At 34.8% G+C, this 22,498-nt stretch overlaps 2 protein-coding genes across 2 annotated transcripts in view; one reads left to right on the forward strand and one right to left on the reverse strand.

Annotated features, from left to right (window-relative positions):
* The first annotated feature begins 589 nt into the window (after nt 1–589).
* Nucleotides 590–9,215, forward strand: LOC113233797. Its single transcript, XM_026469003.1, has 6 exons — nt 590–798; nt 1,101–1,412; nt 8,178–8,283; nt 8,694–8,809; nt 8,903–8,964; nt 9,088–9,215. Exons 1-6 carry the CDS (start codon nt 613–615, stop codon nt 9,155–9,157), a joined length of 852 nt encoding a protein of 283 aa, XP_026324788.1. The 5' UTR covers nt 590–612; the 3' UTR covers nt 9,158–9,215.
* A 2,282-nt stretch (nt 9,216–11,497) lies between these two features.
* Nucleotides 11,498–22,498, reverse strand: part of LOC113233786 — a 51,744-nt gene continuing 40,743 nt past the window's right edge. Inside the window, exons 2-4 of the mRNA XM_026468988.1 lie at nt 21,465–21,599; nt 18,554–18,740; nt 11,498–11,833 (exon numbers count right to left, since the gene is read on the reverse strand). Coding sequence (XP_026324773.1) covers nt 11,776–11,833; nt 18,554–18,740; nt 21,465–21,599 — 380 coding nt within the window. The 3' untranslated portion in view covers nt 11,498–11,775. The remainder of the gene's footprint in view (nt 11,834–18,553; nt 18,741–21,464; nt 21,600–22,498) is intronic.

A 22,498-nucleotide genomic window follows, 5' to 3' on the forward strand; every position in this document is an offset into this window, starting at 1 on the left:
CTCTTCATTGAATGAATGGATGAATGTATTTTGTACACTATACCGTAGCCAACATAGACGTAGGTTTCTGTCTACGGTAGCCAATTAAGGCCACAATGAAAACCGTTAAAATTCCAAAAAATAGCCGGTTTATACAGCATCTGCAATTAAAGATTCCAGTTTTTACTTGTTATAATTTTTAAACGAATTAATTTTTAGTTCATCTAAATTACGTTGCGCGTTTCTTGATTATTTGTACGTAGTAACTCTTATTAGTTTGTGATTATTTGTTACCATTAAGCTGATGGCTCTGGTGCTCTGAAGCCAATGCTTTCTAAATAAATAAAAATAATTGTCAATTAAAAAAGAAAAAAAGAAATGGCTGCGCTTTTTCTTTTTTGCCATTTCACTTTTTATATAATTTGGGTCTAAACTAATCATCTTTACAGAAACTATTCTTACAATTACTTATTACCGTGTAATTAAATTTGTATTGCTGGTTTTTTTAATGAAAATGAGGTATGGCTTTTGCTATTCTGTCGCATGGTCATAACATCAAGTGAAACTCCTCCCGTTTCACTTGATGTTTTATAAATGAGAATTGTTAGTTCTAGGTAACGAAAGTGGTCAATAATGTTTAAACAACAGTTGTCACCGAGGAGCGTGCATCCTTACCAAACCACTGTTGTGCCGAGGAGTGAACAACAGTTCGTTTCAGCATCGCAGCAAAGAGTGAAGTTTCCGTGGGCGGAGGATGTTAGCACTCCTGTATACCAGGTCACGGGTACTGATAGCTCCACCTCCGACACTGCATACCACGTAATCACTAAATACTTAATATTTTAATTCAATAGTCTTAACATATCGACGATGAAGTGACTTAAAAAAGAAAATTGTCTTCGGTTTGGAAACTAGAGAATGAATATATTTCTTTTTTCCTAATATTTGGGGAGGTATAAGAGTACATACTCTTGTCAAACCTTGCATTGATCCTTGTGCTTCAGGAGGTATTAAGCAAAAAAACCCCAAATTTTTAGTTGGAAGCTTTTAGTCAGTATAAAGGACAAACAATCATTACTTGGCATTTACATAGGTAAAGCGTTTTCTACCTTTTGTTTCAGATGCCTCAGTACTATAATAGTACTATTAAAGAATATGGGCCACCTTCACCAGTATATCAAGCTCCTTACAGTGGTGGAACGTGGCGAAATTACAAAAAAGGAGAAAAGGTTGACATTGGGGGTTCTGAAGCTTATACATTTCCTCAATGTGCCAGTGCATTTTCACTGCCTATTTGTGATGTGGAGCCCCATCAGGCTGTCAGTCGTTCACCAGTGCCACCAGTACCTTCCATGAGCCCAGAAGTGCCAATTATAGGAGCCTGCGGTGGCCATTGCCCTGGATTTGAATATGTGTGTTATTACATTTTACAGGCAAGTTTCTTTTGTTTTCTATTCCTCTTTGGGATCCTGAATTGTGGATATTATTTTACATTAAATATGATAAAATGTGGCTTGTTTAGTACATGATTATAAATTTTGTAAATTAGCAAGCCTATTGTTGCAAGGGGTAGTTTATTTCTCTACCTTGTGCATGTCTTAACTTTTTTAATCATTCTATGGAATTGGATATGACCATTTCATATAAAAACTTTCTTAACCTTGGCTTCATGCAACTGCACACTTGTACAATAGTAAACATTAGTATTCAATGTGTAGTGTATTTATATGAAACACTTCAATTAGAAGATATTCTTTGGTTGCACCCTTTTCAACTTCTAAATTCCTTTCCTGAGGTTGTCTGGAAGAAACTGCTACTTAGTAATAAGGCTGTCTTACTTGTACGGATGGGAGCATATCAAGCATTGACAGGTCTTGTTTCATTGCTCAATAGGCAATTTTTGAACAAATGTATATTTTTTTAACGCACACACACACTCAATGTGGCTCTAGGGAATCCCTGTGTCGCGGGTACCTTGAGCACACACATAGACAACCACAAATTACACCCAAACTCACTAGAGAAATAAATGTAGGCCATAAACATATTTCTCCCGAAAAATCTAAAAAAATACTGTCGGGATTATGGAAATACATTGCACGCTTAATCAAACAAAGAAATAACTCAAAATTTCCATGTTTCAAGATTTAATCATAAACCGTAGTAACACCACGCAAAGAGTAGGTACACTTCAACTGTCGCTCGATTTGAATAAAATTGAGCGAGATAAAAGATAGCCTTGCTCTTTTTCACAAAAATGTACGGACAGGTTGATAGCAATAAACAGACAGGATTCAGTCATACGCCGCCTGCTTTGAAGTCAAACCAATTTTAAGTGCGACACATAACGTAATAAATCATTATAATATTAAAAAGTGAGCCTCATTTTCATTTCTTATTTATTCATAAAGTGATGTCTTCCAGATTTATTTCACCTTATTGTAAAATTGATGCAACTAAACATTGAAACATTTCGACATAATTCAGTTTCATTCCAATTTTTACTGAATTTGTTTGAGTTATTTGCATTTAATTCAGTTTAACTCAAAATGATTGAGTATTTTGTAGATGGATTATGAGTTACATCAGTTATTTTATAAAAAATATTCTGAATAGTAGTATCAAGTGACATTATTACTCTTTACCATTAAAAAAAAACTAAATTATATGGGATTAGTTCATTCCTTTTTCACAATTACTACTTATTTTTTAAGAGGAAAAAGTATTTTGACCAGTTTTTATATAATTTTTTGTAATTTTACTTAGACTGACATCTTGGAGCGCTCGTCGAACATTAAACTTAATATTGCCGACTTCAACGTCAAACCTATCCAATTGAAGCCTAAAATAATGAAGAAAAATCTCTCCGAATCAAAATACATCCCAAGAAAAACAAATATGTTGGACTAATCAATGAATAGGTGTGATAGATATTATCAGATACCACAGATAACTGATGATAATAGTAACGCAGATGACATTGTCTTTATATTCTGAAGTTAATCAAAACTTACAAATATTGTTACCATAGCCATCGTACAGTCCATCTTCTTCAAGTTCATCCTCGTTAAGTTCATCCTAGATGAGCTTATCAACATCCAGCTGATCATGGGATACTGAAAGTTCGACTTCTTCTAAACGTCCCAATCATCATTCTTAGAACATAACCGCAGGTGTCTCGCATGTATGTCGCCAGTTCGCATACACCAAAAATTGGTACTCAGAACTCTGCGGAGTTTAGATGTGAATAAGGCTAGCGGGCCAAATGGGATTCCAGCAATAGTACTGCGTGACTGTGCGCCAGAGTTGTCACCTGTTCTCACATGCTTGCATCGCCTCTCACTAGAGACTGGTGTAGTTTCCAGGTATCGGAAACTTGCAAACGTGCAACCTGTACCTAAAAAAGGAAGCTGAGCTGACTCTGTTATCTATGGACCCATCTCAGTCACTTCCATACTCAGCAATACTATGGAATGTGTACTTAACAACCGTCTCCTATCGTACCTTGAAGATAATGATCTCCTCAGTGATCGCCAGTACCGATTCCGAAGAGGGCGATCTACCGGGGATCTTGTGTACGCTTCTTACTTATGGAGCGAGACTATAGAAGGGCTGGCAAACCCATTGCAGTGTCTTTGGACATTCTTAAGCCTTTGATAGAAATTCCAGGCACCTATGGGTATCCTGATGATACCACAGTCGTGGATAGGTACTTGACCAATGCAAGGCTTAGTGGAGAAGAAATCCAATCTTGTCGAGAGTCCATGGTTAGTCATTTGAATTTGACACTTAAGGCAGTCTCCGATTGGGACGATGCCAATCTAGTAAAATTTAACGTATCAAAACGCACGCGTGTCTATTCTCCACTAAACGGAGTCACTTTGACCTCACTCCGACTTTGCGTGATATATATGGTATGGACCGATAGCCGATCGTCTCCAGCTATTTGGAATAGACCAGGCGTCCAATTTGAACTTCGGTAGATACGTAGAATCCATGGAAAAAAATGCAGCCAAGAAGCTTGGCATCCTTTCCAAGATGAGGCATTACTTCACACCGGGATAGCCCCATACTTTCTATATTAGTTTTGATTATAGTGACCCTCCCTACCGACTCTTAGGGTATACTTAGGGCACTATCACCTGCGCGAGCATGCCCGCGCACGAACTATCTAAGTCAGGTCCTATCTCCAGATCAGCCCGTTTGCACAGAGTTCATCCGGTTCTCTGTATTGTTGTCTGCCTTAGGCAAGCCGCCCCGGGTGCACGTACATCATCCTCCCTATTTTCCAGATGGGTACCGGAGCTAAAAGTACGCTCACTTGCCGTCGCGCTCTGTGCGACTAACGGTTGTCACACTGGGACAGTTGCTACAGCTGTACCAAGCACAAGTCCGGTCGTGTATGGAGTACTGCTGCCACTTATGGGATGGATCTGCTAAATACCAACTGGCCACTTTGGATTCTATTGAAAATCGTGCCAAGCTTATAGGTAACTCGGATTTAATAGAGACGAAACTGCAGAGCCTTAAACACCACCGTTAAGTTGCCTGCGTTTCGGTACTCTACAGGATATGTCACGGAGAGTGTGCGATGGAATTGCATGAGATAATTCCACCTTCCGCTTTCCGTCATCGGGTGACTAGTTGGATGGGCCTCCACCACTATATTGTAAACATTCCTAGAATTCGCGTGAAGTGAAACGCTTCCACATTTATATGATAGTACTTATTCCTCGGACGTTATAACTTGGACCATTGGACCCGTCATGTCGAGAGACAATAGACATTATTTAGGTGTGCATGCTACATCTTCGACCTCATCGTTGCTTTCCATCATGTGAGATGGAGGACACATGCGCACCTTTTGTTATAACCGACTTTAAAAGAAGGAGGAGGTTCTTAATTCGACTGTATGTTTTTTTTGTAACTATTTGGCTTACTACAAAATATTCACCGAAGAATTCAATATTAGCTTGTTCCACCAAAAACAGAACAGAGTGACTTATATTTATCATACAATAACTCCACTGAGAAAAAAAAGAGCTAGAAGACAAAAAAATATAAGCAACATATAGAAGAAAAAACAATAAGTAGAATGGAAAAACAAACCTTTTTTGTGACTATGACTTACATGTTTAGTTATAAGTACTGTAAGTGTAAGTTGTACAAACTAAATAAATAAAATCTATCGCCAAAAATTACAAAAAAATGATGAAGTTATTTATGACTTAGAAACGGTGCTGCAATATCCAAAAGGTGATACTTCGGCATTTTATTATAAGTCTAAATTTAATAGCTACAATCTAACTTTAACGGAATTGACAAAAACTAACTCAAAAATGGCGTGTGAAAGAAGAAGTTCACTCTTACTTTTGGACAGAATCGGAAGCTAAGCGTGGGGCTGTTGAGATTTTTAGTTCACTATTTACAGAATATGTTCCCATTATATTTTTTGTTAAAGTTTATTCAAAGTTAAAGTAAAAAAAATCATAAAAAGGGAGCGGAATACGGAATATACGAAATTTCATAAAAGTAATTTTAAATGTTTCAATATAAAACTGGAGTAAAACCTTATTTAACCTTATGGTTGATTTTCTTTTTGATAATAAACAGGCTTATTGTGGCTTCTTTCGCGTGATACTTGATAAAATATCCCAAGTTTTAATCTTAAAGTGAATTAAGTAGGAACTTTTTTTTTATTTCGTATTTTTGATTATAAAAAAATAATAAATTATATTTTTAAATGACTCTTGCAAATCCTTACACACTCATCTACAAATTACAACCATTTTATTTGTTGAAATTTATCTACATATTTTCTTATCCACATACAAACTTGATGCCTAAAGTATGCAAAACTTTAAACCTTAATTGCCAAAAAACATTAAATTTGATTTATTTGTTTGTTTGAATAAGCATGCGACATGCAAACGTTATTTCGGGCAAATGTATTTTCGGTCTTCTGATTCGTAACCCCGAGCCGTAGAAAGAGTACAACAATATTTGAAAGTATTACTAACATGTATTAAAAAATATTTTAATAATAACATTAGCATGAAAGCGACTCTATGAAATTTTTGTTCTAAATATTTCAAACGCTTGTGTTTCAAACAAATGAAATTGACGTGATGGGTCTCGTTCAGTCTTTTACGCAAGCAATGAGTCGGAAAGAGACAGTTAGCTATTTGATCATTTTGATTGCTTTTGTAATTTATATTTACGATTAATTTAAATATAAATTAAATACTATATATACTAGTGCATATGATAACACTTTTAAATGATAACTATGATAACACAATGTAGTACTTACTGAAAATATGATATACCACCCAGTTTTTTCACTTTAGTTGAGTAATTTTTACAAGGTTTTACTCCACAATACGGCATCATTGACAAGCGCGCTGTCAGTCGAACAAACGAAGACTAAGCGTGATTGACGCTCTGTATACGATTTTAACGCCCTGTAAGTTCGGACACTTTTTAGCGCGGACCCGACGTCCATTTATTTGTAAGTCAATAGTTGTCTTAGTAATTTTTTGAAGTGCAATAAAGAATATTTCATTCATTCATTCATTGTACAAATTTGTTTGTTGCCACAATTAACAATTTTAGATCAACATGTACTAATTTAGTGGACCTCTCTGAAACCTTGATCGAAGCATTGGATGCTCACAAACAAGTTGACGTAGTATACACAGGTTTCAGTAAGGCTTTCGATCGGTTGCCTCATAACCTATTGTTGAAAAAGCTATCAGCCTATGGTATTTTCGGTGCATTATTGAGATGGATAAAATCTTATTTAGAAGATCGAACTTTCTCTGTAGTGGTAAATGGGTATCACTCTAATTCACGGAAAATAACATCTGGTGTGCCGCAAGGATCTCATATTGGTCCAATTTTATTCAATATATTTGTTAATTATATACCTGGCATAATCAAGTCATCTTATACGTATATGTACGCAGATGACCTAAAAATATGTAGAGAAATATGTACACAATTCAAGATTCAATGATGCTTCAGGGAGATCTTGATGTGCTTGTCGAATGGTGTCGGACCAATAAAATGGACCTTAATTCTAAAAAATGTTTTTTTCTGCGGTATGGGCGAAAGAGAAATTAGTTACGTATCAGTATAGTATAGATCAAACTAAAATTAGTGAGATGGAGCAAGTTCGAGATTTAAGAGTACTGTTTGATAGAAAACTAACGTTTATACCTTACATGGAACACGTTATGAACCGTGCATCAAGAATGCTGGGTTTTGTGCTTAGAAACAGTAAAGGTTTGCGCAGTAACAAAACTAAGATACTTTTGTATAATTCCCTAGTGCGAAGTATTTTGGAGTATTGTTCAGTTGTATGGAGACCTCATTATGCAACCCATTCTCTGCAACTCGAGCGTATTCAAAAAAGGTTCATGCGTCATCTAGTAGGTATTCTCTAATGGGATCTCAAAGAAGAAACTACCATCTTATAGGACGCAATTGAGACATTTCCGAATGAGTTCCCTAGAAGAAAGGAGGATAACGATTGATTTATCTTTCGTGTCCAAAATATTTACCCATAAAATCGAGTGCCCTCAATTACTAAGTAAATTTAACATACGTGTCCCAGTAAGTACCCTCGGAATAAAGTAACTCCTCTATCTCCACCGCTTCGAAAAACAGTGTTCGGTTCAAATTCTCCCATCTCCAGACTGTGCAAATTGGTAAATGAATATAGTGACCGACTAGATTTTCACAATGACTCACCTAACAAGATTCGCTCTATTATAATAACTCCCAATTAATTACAATTAAATATACATTTTTATCCCCGTAGTTACTTTTTTACTTAACAAATATTTCCTACAATTATGATGTTCTTGTTGTAATCCAATGTTTCATTGCGTCTTTACTTGTATTTTTTTTTTATTTTTATTTACTGTTGTTGTTATTAACTTGATGTAGTTTCAAGTTGTCAATTGCATTGTCCATAATGTAAAAATTGCAAGTGGTATTTACCTGTAATTGTTTGATGCATTTAGTTTTTTTTTTTTTGCTAGCATAAGTTCCTTTAATTGTAACAATGTACTCAAGCGTTGGTAAATCTTAAATAAATAAATAAGCTTTTATAAAATAAGAAAGTATATTCATTATTCTAGCACTCAAGTTATTCATTTGTAATTGTAAAAATATGTATTATACTTTTTCAGGTTATATTTGTAGTAGGTATACTCACTGGGATATCTCTATGCATTGCTGGGATTGTACTGCGTCGCACAAACCGTAATGGAGACCTTGGAGTTCTAGTGTACATAGGTAATAAAATAACTCTTAGGAATAATCATAAATAATAACTAGACTATGAAAAGATATATTGGACAATCCTTACTTAAGTGTATTGTGTTGCGCTCTTACAGTTTTTTGGAGCCACTCTTTAGCTCCAATGAAACTGCAATGTAGTTATGATTTGGGTCACAGTCACTGAAGCTCGAATATTACTGGTGTGTCTTAACACACCAGTAATATTAATGATAAAACACATGATTTGGCATGATAAGGGTCTTAACCCTTATCATGCCAAATCAATCAGGACGAATTATCTTTCTCGTGCTTGTAAACAATTTACCATTGCATTGGTCTCCATTCAGCCTATTTTTATCAATCTGTCCTTAAGAAAAAAAAATAAAAAGTTCTTAGTGGTGTGCTACATTCAAAATTTTTTGCAGGATGCCTAGCATCTTGCGTTTGCGGTGTACTTCTTGGCGTCCAGTGCTGCGTCAGACGCGAAATCAGACAGAGGAAACTGCGTGCCAATATGCATATACCAATGCAACCTATTACGGTATTAATACCATATCATCAAATCCAAATTAAATTAGCTCTTTTTCATTAATCTACCAACGGGAAATACTGGGATTTATTTTGTTTTCCACAGGAGGCTTCTGCTCTAGCTTGCCCATTCCTCACGTCCACACTACCTCATAGTCAAATATACAGGTAGGTTACTTTTGTTCAACTATAGTATTATTTTGGCATTGTGACTGAGACAATGTATTAATTTTGAAAGATTGGGTATTTTCGTAAATTGGTTGGAACTCGAAAACACCATTTTTGTTTCAGGCCCACGAGTATTTGTCCTGATGAAGAGGTGACAGGTGTCCCGTGGTGGCGCCGAACTCAGACTGATTAGTTTTAAGTTATCATATAAGGTGTATTTTATTTCTATAAGGATACAAACTATAACACAAATTTATTATTTTATAAATAAATTTTGCTTTTTAATTATGTAGTTCCTGTCTATTGTATTTTACCTCCATTAAAAATAACGTAAAATAAAACCACAGACATTGGATATGACTTAATATAATTTATTAAATTTGAAACATGTTGCAATAGATAATCTGTTAAATACAAACAAATAAATTAAAAAATGGTACTTTAAGTACAGAGATATAAGTCAATAAAAATAAATATAAATTGCTCTTTGAAACCAAAATCATCAGTAAATAAAAAAATGCTCTTAATGAATACAAATGGAAAACTCGATTCCATGAATTAAAAAATAAGTATTACCATTTTTACATTACAACATGTACTCTTAATCTACGTTTATAATTCCGATTATTTACATTGTAAAGTTTCCATTGTATTTCTAAAAATAACTTACATGTTCAGATGCATAACAAAGATCAAAAATCGTGTTATAAAAAAATCAACACATACAGAGAGCTATGATTACGTTTGAACATCAAACCTGTAAAATTTTCAAGTGAATGCTATGCAATCTATGCGACGACGTGATGTTTTCTACAACCTTGTTTCAATGTCGTGGTTACAGCCACTTTATTCTTAAAATTACAACATCGTTTTTGTGATGACATTTTTTCTTTAGAAACTAGTGAAAAGTAATATAAAAGAAATTTATAGTAACTTTCTCGTTTTGATAGCTGTGTAGGCGCCTACAGCGGATGTGCGTCGTTTAGTTCTTATTTGTGACAATTGCCAGTTCGCTACATTTGGGCGTAACGGTCAATACTACTATGCTTTCACCAGTCGCAATAGTAGCAATAGTACCAAGTGTTGGATATATTTTTACTTTAGAATGCTATGCTAAATCAATAGATAATGCATTTGGAGCAACCTGACCAGTCTGCGAAGATTCAATATAATGTAAATTGGAAAACTATCCAAAATTAATTGTAAGATTCATTTCATTACATAAAGTTAAGGACGTTTAAGAGATAATGAGATTTCAATACACCTTACTTAAGTAATATATATGTAAGTATGTCTCTAACTCTAAAATCTAATTCTGGACGATAATTTGGCCACTTGTCTTTCATTAAACAACTGTTGTAAGACAAATCTTACGAAAGCTTCGTAATTTACTTAAGTCGATCAACTTTAAATAGGTAAATAGCGTTTACGACACAGAATTGATTTATAAACACCTTTAGTCCTCCAGGCGAAATAAACAAAAAATAGTAAAAATCTGAACATATCCAAAAGAATACTCCAAACCTCTTAAAAATAGATTTGATAATTAATTACACAAAATTGTGCTTAAGTTCTTGCCAAGACTCTTAAAATTACTAATGTAAAATTATGTAAGAAAGATTACGTTAACTCACGATTGAATAATTAATCGCAATATATATTCACTCACAAACGTAATATTGGGAATCGAAATAAATGTGCATCATAAATAACATACTATCACACAACAAGCACACATAACTTGCGATAAACTAAAGGTATTCGCTCGTGTTGCTTTTCATACTTTACTTTGTACCACAAAGTTCGAAGGACACGAAACAACGCGCCGCACAGTGAGCCCAAATTGATAATTATTGGATAACTTGTGGAGTATCGAGCTGATTTTTTTTCATATGATACATAATAACTTTCATAATAACTTTTATTCTTATATAATTTCTTGAAAAGCTGATTATTTCAGAGAAAAAAAATTACCTTTTTTGTTTGGAGAAATAAACATTTTATTTTTTATCTGGAAATGTAGAAAAATGTAATGTGTGTGGTTTATTTACAGTATAGGTGCAATCATTCTCTATCAAGAAAAAAATAATCCATCTGCAGATACTTGCGATTTTGCGAGTAAAAAGGTGGCAAATTTTTAGATTTGTTATTTATTTTTTAACACGATATACTAGTTTTTACTTAACTTTCATGTTATTGTTATAACACTCTCTAAGTTACACTAAAATTAATTTTTCTTTAGTCGAAGCTCAAGTATTTAGTTAAAAAAGTACTTTAAAAAGTTGGCAATTTTGCCGCACCTTTACTTACAAAGCTGCAAGTACATGCAGACGGATTATTTTTTTCTACATAGAAAATGATTGGAACTATACTGTAAGTAACCCACGCACATTACATTTTCGTATATTTGAGATAAAAAAATAAAATGTATATTTCTCCATACACAAAATTTTTTTTTTCTCCGAAACTATCAAATTTTCAAGAAATTATACAAGAATAAAAGTTGTTAGGAATGTTACTTTGTTAATGTTAATGTGTATTTTTATCTATCATATAAAAAAAATTAGCTCGATACTCTACAAGTTCAAGAATTATCAATTTGGGCCCACTGCGCGCCGGAGTGATAGTTAAGTAACTTCATGATGATGATTACTTGAGTTTACAATTATAATAAAAATAAATTCTATTAATTACTTATGTAAATAGCGTAACCTAATGCCTTATATTTACTTCGTTATCACTCCGGTGCGTCGATGTAACGCGACGCTTAGGACTAGCCTGAAGCTTTAGAAACATCGGTGATGTTTCAGTTTATGCGATTGATGGCCTGCCGTCCAGCATCTTGTCACTCTCCTCCGCGCTACTCATGCTGAAAAAAAAAGAGAGCACGTGAACTCAAAATACAAAAACTTACTTAAAAGTACACTTATCAATGGACGCATCACGTTGTAAAAACTGTCCGTGTGCCTTATTCCAGCGTAACCATAGTAGAGTTTTTGAAATTTGACTAGCCAGAAAAAAAGTCGCTATTTAGTCGGTTCTAGTCGTAAAAAAGTAGATTTAATCGGTCCGCCGTTCAAAAGTTGTAAGGGTGTTTTACTGTCCACGCTGAAATAAGCTTATTCAATCAATCTCGAGAACCACATAGGTGTTGTGCTGATTACACTAAAAAAAGTCGTGATTTAGTCTGTTCTAGTCGTAAAAAACTAGATTTAATCGTTACGCCGTTTTAAAGTTTTTAAAGTGTTTTACTGTCCACGTTGAAATAAGCTTATTCCGGCTGCACCATTTTTGAATGTCGAGAACCACAGCTCCTATCTTAGATCTGATTGTACCCAGAAAAAGTCGTGAATTAGTCGATACTAGTCGCGAAATTTTAGAATTAGTCGCCCCTTTGTTTAGAAGATCCAACCGATTTATTATTTTAAGGTTATACCTGTGTTAGTCTCGGAGCTCACTTACCTACAAATTTTGCATAATATAGAGAATTAGTTGTTTATTTTTTTGAAATACATGCTATTTTAATAATGTTTAGTTTTGCATGCAATGCTAGGAAATTAGCAAAAAGTATACAGTTATTTTTCTTAATGGCATTAGAATTTATCGATTGTCATGATATTTATTAGTGTATGTACCTATGTCGTGTTAGGCTCCTGGATTACACGAGACGAACGAGTCGAGGCGCGTGGAACATAGTCGCGTACCACAATTGATCAGAATAATTTAATAATGAATGAATGACTTAATTGAATAATGACTGTCCGTTCTCGTTACTTTTTGTTCTGTGCTTGCGCTATAAATTATAATGTGTAAGAGTCATTCTTAGGGTCGTATTCCAGAACTCTACTCAATACTCAAGTCAGGACTTGAGTATTGCAGTGAGCTCTGAAAATCATACTCAAGTCCTTGCCATTAGGGTCGTATTTCCAGTGCTTGAAATCATACTCAAGTCTGCTCAAGTCCTGACTTGAGCATTGAGTAGAGTTCTGGAATACGACCCTAAGAATGACTCTTACACATTATAATTTATAGCGCAAGCACAGAACAAAAAGTAACGAGAACGGATACTCTCCGCCCCTCCCTAGCTTTAGATACCGCACCACGCCCCGCTTATTGACGGTCACATTGACTGAACGACAACATGGCTGACGGTGAGCCGTTTTCGCGTTAAGAAGGCTTTGATATTTGAATATAGTTTTCATTTATACATTACGAAACTTGTACGTTAATATTTATAATGGTCGTGAATTGTGCTGTGTACGGCTGTTTATCATCGTCTAAACGGGGTAAAGAGAAGAGTTTCTTTCGTTCTCCGGAAGATGGAACGAAGTAATTAAAAAAAAAGTTATGTCTGAGACTCATTGAATTATTGTTTTCTTCATTTAATTAGTGCAGAGTAATATATATAATACAGATTTATTATATCAATATAATGAGACGCCATAAGTTCGTGACCTAGTAGACAAGGGTTCTCGAATTTTCAATTTGTATTGCCGATTAATATGCATTGATTATGTCTAATTATTAACCAGGTGACATTGGATACGCAATTTCAAATACCTTGGTTACTAGGATTCTATAATTATTAGGATTATACTAATAGAATTATAGATAACAGATTCGCGGCAGAATTCTCGTTCGTGACATTCGTGACAGTCCATCAGTCGCATCTTTCAAACACAAATTAAAAGAGCACTTCCTGTCGAACGCGTTAGTTAGTTAATCGGTAATAAACTAGTAATTTGTTATTATAATATATATTGTGCTTATGTACGTATTTATGTATATAAAGTTTATGTACGTTTGCGCGTCTGCAGATAGCGCCTTGCTGTATGTAGTAGTAGTAATAGGTAAATAACTTTCGACCGTTGTATGAAGTGTCCGGGGTGTGGCGTAAGTCATTTTCAACTACAATTTGTTACGGTTAAATGAGACTTTAAAAATTCAGTAGATATTTAAAATATTTATTTATTACACTTATCAATCAAAATTATTTTAATCACCACGAACACGATATCTTGAGTGGTTACACAAAGAACATTTGGAGCGGCGACCTTCCTTATACTCCGTCCAAACATTTATTTAACTTTTGACATATGCATGCCTCCGAAGTTCCGTAATTATTGACAAAGAACCATTGTGCAACCATAGATAAACAAATGCAATACTTCCTTCCGAACTCTTCTATTTTTTAATTTTAGTGAAGCGACGTGCTCTTTAGCTCCGATATTTATCGAGTCAAGAGATAATGTAACGGAGATTATTCAACTTGATAAATTTTGGTACCTGTCTAATAGAGAAATGTATAAATTATAAATAATTATAATAAATTTTTATTGTTTATTATAATGAATCGTCGGATTCTTCTCCATATGAACGGGAATCATCACTTGAATCATCATTAACATTAATTATTAATTTTTGAGTACACAAATTGTCAAACGCAACATCACGATCCCAATCAGGCAATGTCTTCTTTTTAACTCGCTCACATTCACGATTTAAGTTTCTTCATAAATAAAATCGATTGTTATAAAAAACTCTTATCGGAAACGCATTAGAACATCACTAATTGATTAGAATTCGAGCTGTCAAAAGTTAAATAAATGGTTTGACGGAGTGTAGAATATATGTAGATATACATTTTTCATTATGTGTACGATTTTTCTACGTAAATGTACCTATCAATAAAAATAATTGAATATCCAATATCTTCTAAACAAATAAATTCTAAATTCTAAAATTTTGCGACTAGAACCGACTAATTCACGACTTTTTCTGGGTGCAATCAGATCTAAGACAGGAGCTCTGGTTCTCGAGATTCAAAAATGGTGCCGCCGGAATAAGCTTATTTCAACTTGGACAGTAAAATACCTCAATAACTTCAAAACGGCGTAAACGACTAAATCAAATAAATAAAAGTTTTTTACGACAAGAACCGACTAAATCACGACTTTTTTTAGTGTAATCAGATCTAAGCTAGGTGTTGTGGTTCTCGAGATTAAGAAATGGTGTCGCTAGAATAAGCTTATTTCAGCGTGGCAGTAAAACACTCTTATAACTTTTGAACGGCAGACCAACTAAATCTAGTTTTTTGCGACTAGAACGAACTAAATAGCGCTTTTTTTCTGGCTTGTCAAATTTCAAAAACTCCATCGTGGTCACGCTAGAATAAGACACACAAACTGTTCCACTTTTAAAACTGTAGATTTGTACCTAAGACAATTACGGTAAGGTACAATTTTTAACAAAAAATTTCGATAGTATTTATATCTCTGGAAGGGCCACAGACTATTGTAAATATAATATTGTAGTAACTCTTCAAAGGAAATTTCTAAAGTCGCCCAAAGTACTCTAAGATGGAGACAAAAAAAAACAATGTGTGTATCTAAATCTTTTTCTACGACTGTACCCTAAATGTGTATTTTAGCCAAGACTCGATAATTAAATCATCTGGTCACGAACTAGTTGTAAGCTTCTATTTAGTTTAATATCATAGAGACGTATTAAAAACCCTCGTGTTCGATGGGCTGCACGACGACGACGACGCGACGCGACGGTAGGAAACATTAAGTAAACAAGGGACAAAGGTTGTTGCGTGAACGCCACCTGTTGTAATGAGTACAATAGACGCATGGTATACCTAGCCCAAAATAGTAAACAATTTAAAACACGTAGAATCACCTCTACCAAATGTGAATCACGCTGCGTGAGAATGCTATTTCTCCAATATTAACTATGACTATCACAACATTTCATTGTTATTTTCTTATCGTGAAATTTACTTTTACAACTTGTATCGACTCCGTTGAGTTTGTATAAACATTTGTGACGCATTTTAAATACGTATTCGCAAAATGACTGACGCAAGGTGATTTCTGATTACGTGTGCGCTTTAACAAGTGTCCGGTAGAAACTATACTAAGCGACCAAAAAAGGATGAACCTAGAAAATAATCAGCAGCAGCCAGCATCTATCTGATAGTAGCTATCCAGCGATTGCCAACCTGGCTGGCAAGCGTGTCAAATCAAATCAAAATAATTTTTAAAAGAATTTTTACACTTCGTCACATTGGTTAAACTCTACCGCTCATTCGAAAGATAGATTCCCTTGAGAAGAATGAGCAAGAAACTCTAGGGGTTGCTCTTTGTAAATAACATTTGTACACATTCAACATTTACAATATATTTTTTTTGTTTTCAAACATCAGAGATCGAGACTACCTCCATGAGCTAAACGGGTTACTACTACCACGGATTTTTGTCATCCAAGTACGTATAACAACCTTTAGTGTAATGTTTTTGTTTCACTATAATTTTAAATCTCGTGAATGGCAAATTTTGTATATCAACCGGAATCTTGTTATAGAAGCGTATACATTAAATGGATTGTTGGCTTTGTGAAGACGACTATTAAGAACAGCTAGTTTATTTTTATTCCTCTTATTAATGTTATGTCTGTTGCTATTTTGCATAAAGAAATTATTATTCCTCTTAACATAAATTAAATTTTCATAAATGCTCTGTGACGCTAGTGTAAACTTAAACTTATATCTCGAAGATACTCTGGGGCCCAGATTGTAAATTGCCCTAACCCATCCCAAACCGCACGTTTCTGCAGGACAAAGATTCCATTGATATCGGCGGTATTACCCCAAAGCAAAATGTCGGTGAAAGGCTTGACGGTGAAATTATAGGAAGATAAATTAACCTGTTTACAGAAATCAATACTGCGAAATGTTACTTATCCCTATTCTTTAGTTAAATGGAAGCACGGACACGGCACAGATTATGATGTGAAAACCATAGAATTACCGCGCTCAGGAAACCAGTGCCGATATATGCCTGCCGCTCCTTTCAAATTATTCCGTATAGGTGAATGAGACCGTCCAACAATGGTAATGCTCGCATTTGTAGTACATATTAACTATTTGTAATTTTGTTTCGCTGGAGAAGTTAATGATGAATACGTGCAAACCGCTCTTATAGGAACAACGACATACAATGTTTGTAGCAGTGTAGTGTAGGTAGCCTATATTAACTATATGTATATCGCCCGCGTCTGAGTTCTGTAGAAAGGGCGAATGCGACATTTCATAGATTTTTCAAGGGAGCATGTTTTACGTTCTAACGACTACGACTGTATTAATATATTTACGTCCTGTTTTAAAATTCAATTTTGAAATTTAAACTTAATTAAAATCAAAATAGAATTTTAAAACAGGAGGTCTACTCTTTTTCAACGAAAAACGAAATTTCGAAGTTTCTTACCATAATTCCATTACATTGCGTAATTTGTTTGAAAACTAAAAAAAACTTGTTTGACGTTTAGTTTTTCGTTACCTTACTCTAATTCAGGAAACTTCCGAACGAAAAAGGGCAATGGCAAACTCCCATATAAATTTTTGTTGACATAATTTGTATTTTTGTTGACATAAAATGTAAGAGTTGAAATTCCTAAACAAATAGGAAATGAAACTATTTTTCCGGATTTAAATCGCGTATATTTGTTTTTTCAAAAAAACCGACTTTTCGGACCCAACGGCAGTCAACCGTGACCATAGGACCTGTAAAGGGCCCGAAACGTCGGTTTGTTTGAAAAAACAAATATATGCGATTTAAATCCAGAAAAATAGTTTCATTTCCTATGTGTAACAATCGCGAAAACCTAAGAACTCGATATTCCTAAACAAATTTTGCTTTTGGTTTACTATTCAGAGAATTGAGGAATTAAAGATATTCTGGTTTGAAGTTTTGGAGGTTGTTGTTACGTAATTGAATATAATATATTCGGTGTATTATTATATCAAAACAAATTACATAAGTCTTAAACATAGTCAATAGAACCTGAATGGAGCTGTGGGTTTGTGAAGTGACGAAAGTTCAGAGGAAATAATTTTGTATACTGCTATAGTCAAAAGGCATAACAAAAAAACTGAGTTAATTAATAACATACCACAGACTATTGCACTGGTAACTCGGGCACAAATTATTTTTTTTGTGAAACGTGCCATCTACCCTGATTTTGGAAACTTTTTTGTCAGTTTTACCATTTTCTCGCGTGGCATTTTGAAGAAGAAATTACCGACTTTATTTTTTGTAATGAAGTAGTTAATCTTCTATTACCTTATTACAAATCGGTCGAATCAGTAAATTTGATATTACGTGAATTAAATGTGGACCATATCGATGCCTTACTTTCTCAAACTCGTATCTTATAAAAAGTGATTATTCAGGAGATGGCAAAACTGGACGGAAATATTTTAAAACAGTCGTTAAAACCTAAAAAATGCGCTCGTGAAATATCTACGAAATGGCACGTACTCCCTTTCTACAAAACATCGAAAGGTGCTACATTACGCGCAGAAGAGCGTGCTCACTTTTAGTGTTATGGAATATGTTATTTGAAATTATAAACTCTTTTCAAACCTAGTCATACTTAGTATAAATACAGAGCCTAGTCAAACGGTGCATCAATAGGCACGATGAGAATTTACTTAACCCCGGGTATTTTATACGGATTACAACAACTTTAACATTACAAACAAAAATTCGGATCATGTTTATTAAACACTTCCACTTCCACTTACCATTCCTTATTGTCCATGAGATTGCGCATCTCGTCATCCGGGGCGGGCGGAGCGTCCCGAACAGGGGCGTACTGTGCGGCCACGAGCGGGTCTGTCGAGGGGTTCAACGCTGTAAGGGCTGCCGCTCCGCTGGCCGGCGCCTCCTTTCCACCTCCCCATCTGGATGACCATGCCCATCCGCCAACGCCTGAAGGAATAAAGCAGACGATAAGTTATTTAAACCTGGATTGAGCCGCGGTTAGTGGATATTTACTTACTTTCTTTTTTGTGCATATGTATGCGTATAAGAAAGAATCTACGCTAAGTTTGGATTGTAGCAATTTTATTTAATTATTGCTATCATTAATAATGGTAATAAAGACGTTTTCAAATTTTTGGACAATTTGTGAGTAACTAGCAAATTTTAGAAAGAAGAAAGAAAGAAGTTCTTCTAGTAACTAGCAAATTTTAGTCGATACATAGCTTGGCAAAAAAAATAGGGCATCCTTTTCAAGGTCAGGATAGCATTAAAATCTTTATCAAACTTAAGTTCGTGTATGCAGTACTGCTGTTACCTACCTACCTTTACCGTACCTAAGTGACGGCTTTGCCCAGTACTACCAGTTAGCTGCCTGTGACTTGGTGGAGAAGCAAATAGACTAATGCGCTGGGCAAACGTAGACATTTTTGGTTACCTACACCAGACACTATCATAATAGGAAACCGTGGTTGCTGTGTCCGATATTGGCAACCGGACACAGTCGCCGGTTGCTACTTCTGGACACTAGTAAAGTAACAGTTCACTGCTTGAATTCTCGAGAGTCCCGTTGGCGTCACAATATATTAATATTTATTTTGCTTGTTGCTAGCTGATTGTATGTTGATGCAGATGTCGTCGCCATATAATTACAAGCAAATTAACCAAATCAGCAGCAGTTTCTAATTGCTTACATTTTTTGTTTTTTATTATTGTCTTGTAAACTTACATTATTACATACAATATATTGTATTACAAGAATCGTTACAAATAGTAATAAATACATTTCAAAAAATTAGAAATATCCAGTACAAGTTTTGTGCTTTGTAATTAAATAATGTAGGAACATATTAAATAATATAATAATAATTATGCCAAAATAATGAGTGTATGCGTTAAGTTTATGTAATTTATCCATTTCTGTAAAATAATACATTATACATCGAATACGTTTTGTGTATGTGTAAAATGGAAGCAACTAGAAACAGCTGTGTTTGCGCATATCTATACGTAGTTGTTGATTTCGTATTAATTGTATGAAAATGGAATATTCAATATCAATTGCCAGTTGCTTGTATCCAACACAAAACATTGAAGTGTCTACGTTTGTACGGCGTGCGGCGGCTTATTGACGACGAAATTACTCTCTTCAAGAATCATGTCCTTATGTCATTGACTTACCACATATTCGCATGAAGTGCTTTACTTAATCTTGCCAGATGTGTACGGCAACGGAATGGAATACTCTACCTGCTCTGCATTTCTCGAAGGCGGTGGTGCTATTCAAGGCTAGTCTAAATGGGTAATTACATATCTATGGTATTTACTCGACAAACGCGTAACATCGTCGATCGTTTAACATCAGGGCAAGTTTGTGGCCAAATATTCGTTTATGTTACATACGTCAAGTGCTTGAAACTCGTACGCTAGAGGGTGGACGCTAGGCCCCGCTGACAAAACACAATCAACATAAACTTACCTATTTGAAAAACCTAAATATCAACGACGTAATAAAACCCTAGACCATGAGAAATGTTACAAGATATTTTAGTGTTTAAAGGTGCCGTGAACGGACCTTTCGCAAATAGTGATGACAACATAAATAGAGGAAACTAGGTATCGTGCTGACATTGGAAAGGACAGAGGTCACTGCGAAGTGCTTTGTTATGTTGTGGTGCAATCTACGATAAATTGTGAAAATACCTACTGAGATTTACATGTAAACTAGACTATAAAATAGCCAGTTTACATCGAATTCAGGACCAAACCATATATTCTGTATAACCTATATACTAATGGCGAAAGGCATAAATTAATTATCGCTATTTGTGGAGACCTCGACCCCTCACGAACACAGTAAAATGTACTACATATAAGTTGCGTCGTAAGTGTAAATAAATATATTAGTACTATTATCCGTTTTGGTCAATTAATAAACTGGCGCCTTGCAGTGTAGAAATAATACTGGCCAAAATAGAGATATTCAAAATAAAGTCATTTTAAAAATATAAAAAGAAAAACAAATCGTATTCATTGCTGCAACAACATCATTTCTAGTTGTGAGCAAACAAGACAATTGAATCGTATCTGTTTGCGACAAGTGAGGCGTCGAGTGATCATTTGGGTCAAGACCCCGACAGCGAGGTTCTTATCACTCGTATACCGTGAACAATTTGAAGCGAGGTACATAAAGCTCGTAATGGACGAGTACATATTAACGAGTTCTGGCGTCGTCGTAGTCCGCTCGACTATATTGTAGAAGGTTACCGCGTCTCCCGAGTCCCGATATTATCATCGTACCAGGAGTTTCAAATCCAGAACTAAGTTTCACTTTTATTTTTCTAAATAATTATACATATATTATAATACGGGAGGCGGATGAAAAGTAATCTACCTAAGTATGAAATAAACGACGACCACGGCAACTTTTTCTCAGTATGAAATAGACAGAAAATCTAAATAGGAAATGCACTTTTTATATTTGTTTACTTTTTTCCTCCGCCATTTTGTCGAAACGTAATAAGCAAAAGAGTGTCACTAAGTTTGAAAAAAGAATAATGCGTCACGATAGTGGCCTGTATTATTTTTGAATTGAAAATAGTGAAAAGAAATTACTTTCAGCCGCCTCTCGTATATTTCTGATAATTAATAAAAGTATAGAGAAATTGTACTTACCAATAAAGAGCAGCCCGAGGGTGAGAATAACTCCTCCAGCGATGAGTGTACCGAGACCATAATCCGCGCCCTCCAACGGCATGTAAGTGGGTGCATCTGAGTACTGCACGCCCCCTGCAATCAGCAGTGCCAAACCTGTCGACAAGATTGGTAACATTTCAATGTCATGTACCAGATAAGTAACTAACTAACTAGCTGGTTTCAATTCAACCGGGCACGAGTTGCAGTGGTCAATATGGAAATCCTGAATCGTCTCAGGTCAAAGTTGGTCGATGTAGAGACAACATGGTGAAATGGGAATATAACAATCCGGCTCAAAATCATTGAGCTTGTGGATCCCCCACACTAAATATGTCTCACTTGCTCTTATTGTCACTGTGTCCGACCAGTTGCACCCGTGAAAACCTACTAAAGGCAACAGATAGGGGCATAGAGGCGGCTGCTTACTAGGCAAAGAAATAGAGCCCTGGTTTGGTTACTTATTTGTTTTTGTCATTGACTCAACAAGAAGAAGACAGGTTTCAATTATTGCCATTGTTGATTTATTATTGATGAATGATGGGTATTATGGGCATTAATTTTACTCGTCACTGTGTTCATACACTTTTTTCAAACGTAACCAGTAAGTAATCTGAAAGAAGATTATCAATTCAATTCACTTTTTGTAGATTTTGGGTTCTGTCCCATTGAGGATAAAGATTATCAATGTATATCAAGAAAAAATATGAAAAAATTATTTAAAGAGTGAATACAAATAAAAAAACGTTCTAACACAGTAACCAACTGTCCTGTTTGTCAAATCGTAAAGTTATAAATAAGTAAGTATATTTAATAAAGTAAGTAAGTATAATTAATGAAAGTAAATAATGTTATTTTTCATGTCGACTGTTTAGGTTGTATTACAAGAAAATAAGTCCATGCAGTATTTCAAATTGTTACCAGTTAAAAAGTTTAAAAACATGGTAATGGTATGTATAAGTAATTATGTATGTACGGTTAATACCGCACATTAAGTATGTTACCGCGTCAGCATT

The sequence above is a fragment of the Hyposmocoma kahamanoa genome, unplaced genomic scaffold, assembly GCF_003589595.1.
Source record: "Hyposmocoma kahamanoa isolate Upper Pololo Valley unplaced genomic scaffold, ASM358959v1 80, whole genome shotgun sequence".
Classification (NCBI taxonomy): domain Eukaryota; kingdom Metazoa; phylum Arthropoda; class Insecta; order Lepidoptera; family Cosmopterigidae; genus Hyposmocoma; species Hyposmocoma kahamanoa.

Excerpts from the sequence above, each read along its gene's own strand:
- LOC113233797 (XM_026469003.1), top strand. The coding sequence starts at position 613 with ATGTTTAAACAACAGTTGTCACCGAGGAGCGTGCATCCTTACCAAACC. Across the intron at positions 8,284-8,693 it reads TGGAGTTCTAGTGTACATAG|GATGCCTAGCATCTTGCGTT; the intron begins GTAATAAAATAA and ends AATTTTTTGCAG. Across the intron at positions 8,965-9,087 it reads CCTCATAGTCAAATATACAG|GCCCACGAGTATTTGTCCTG; the intron begins GTAGGTTACTTT and ends TTTTTGTTTCAG.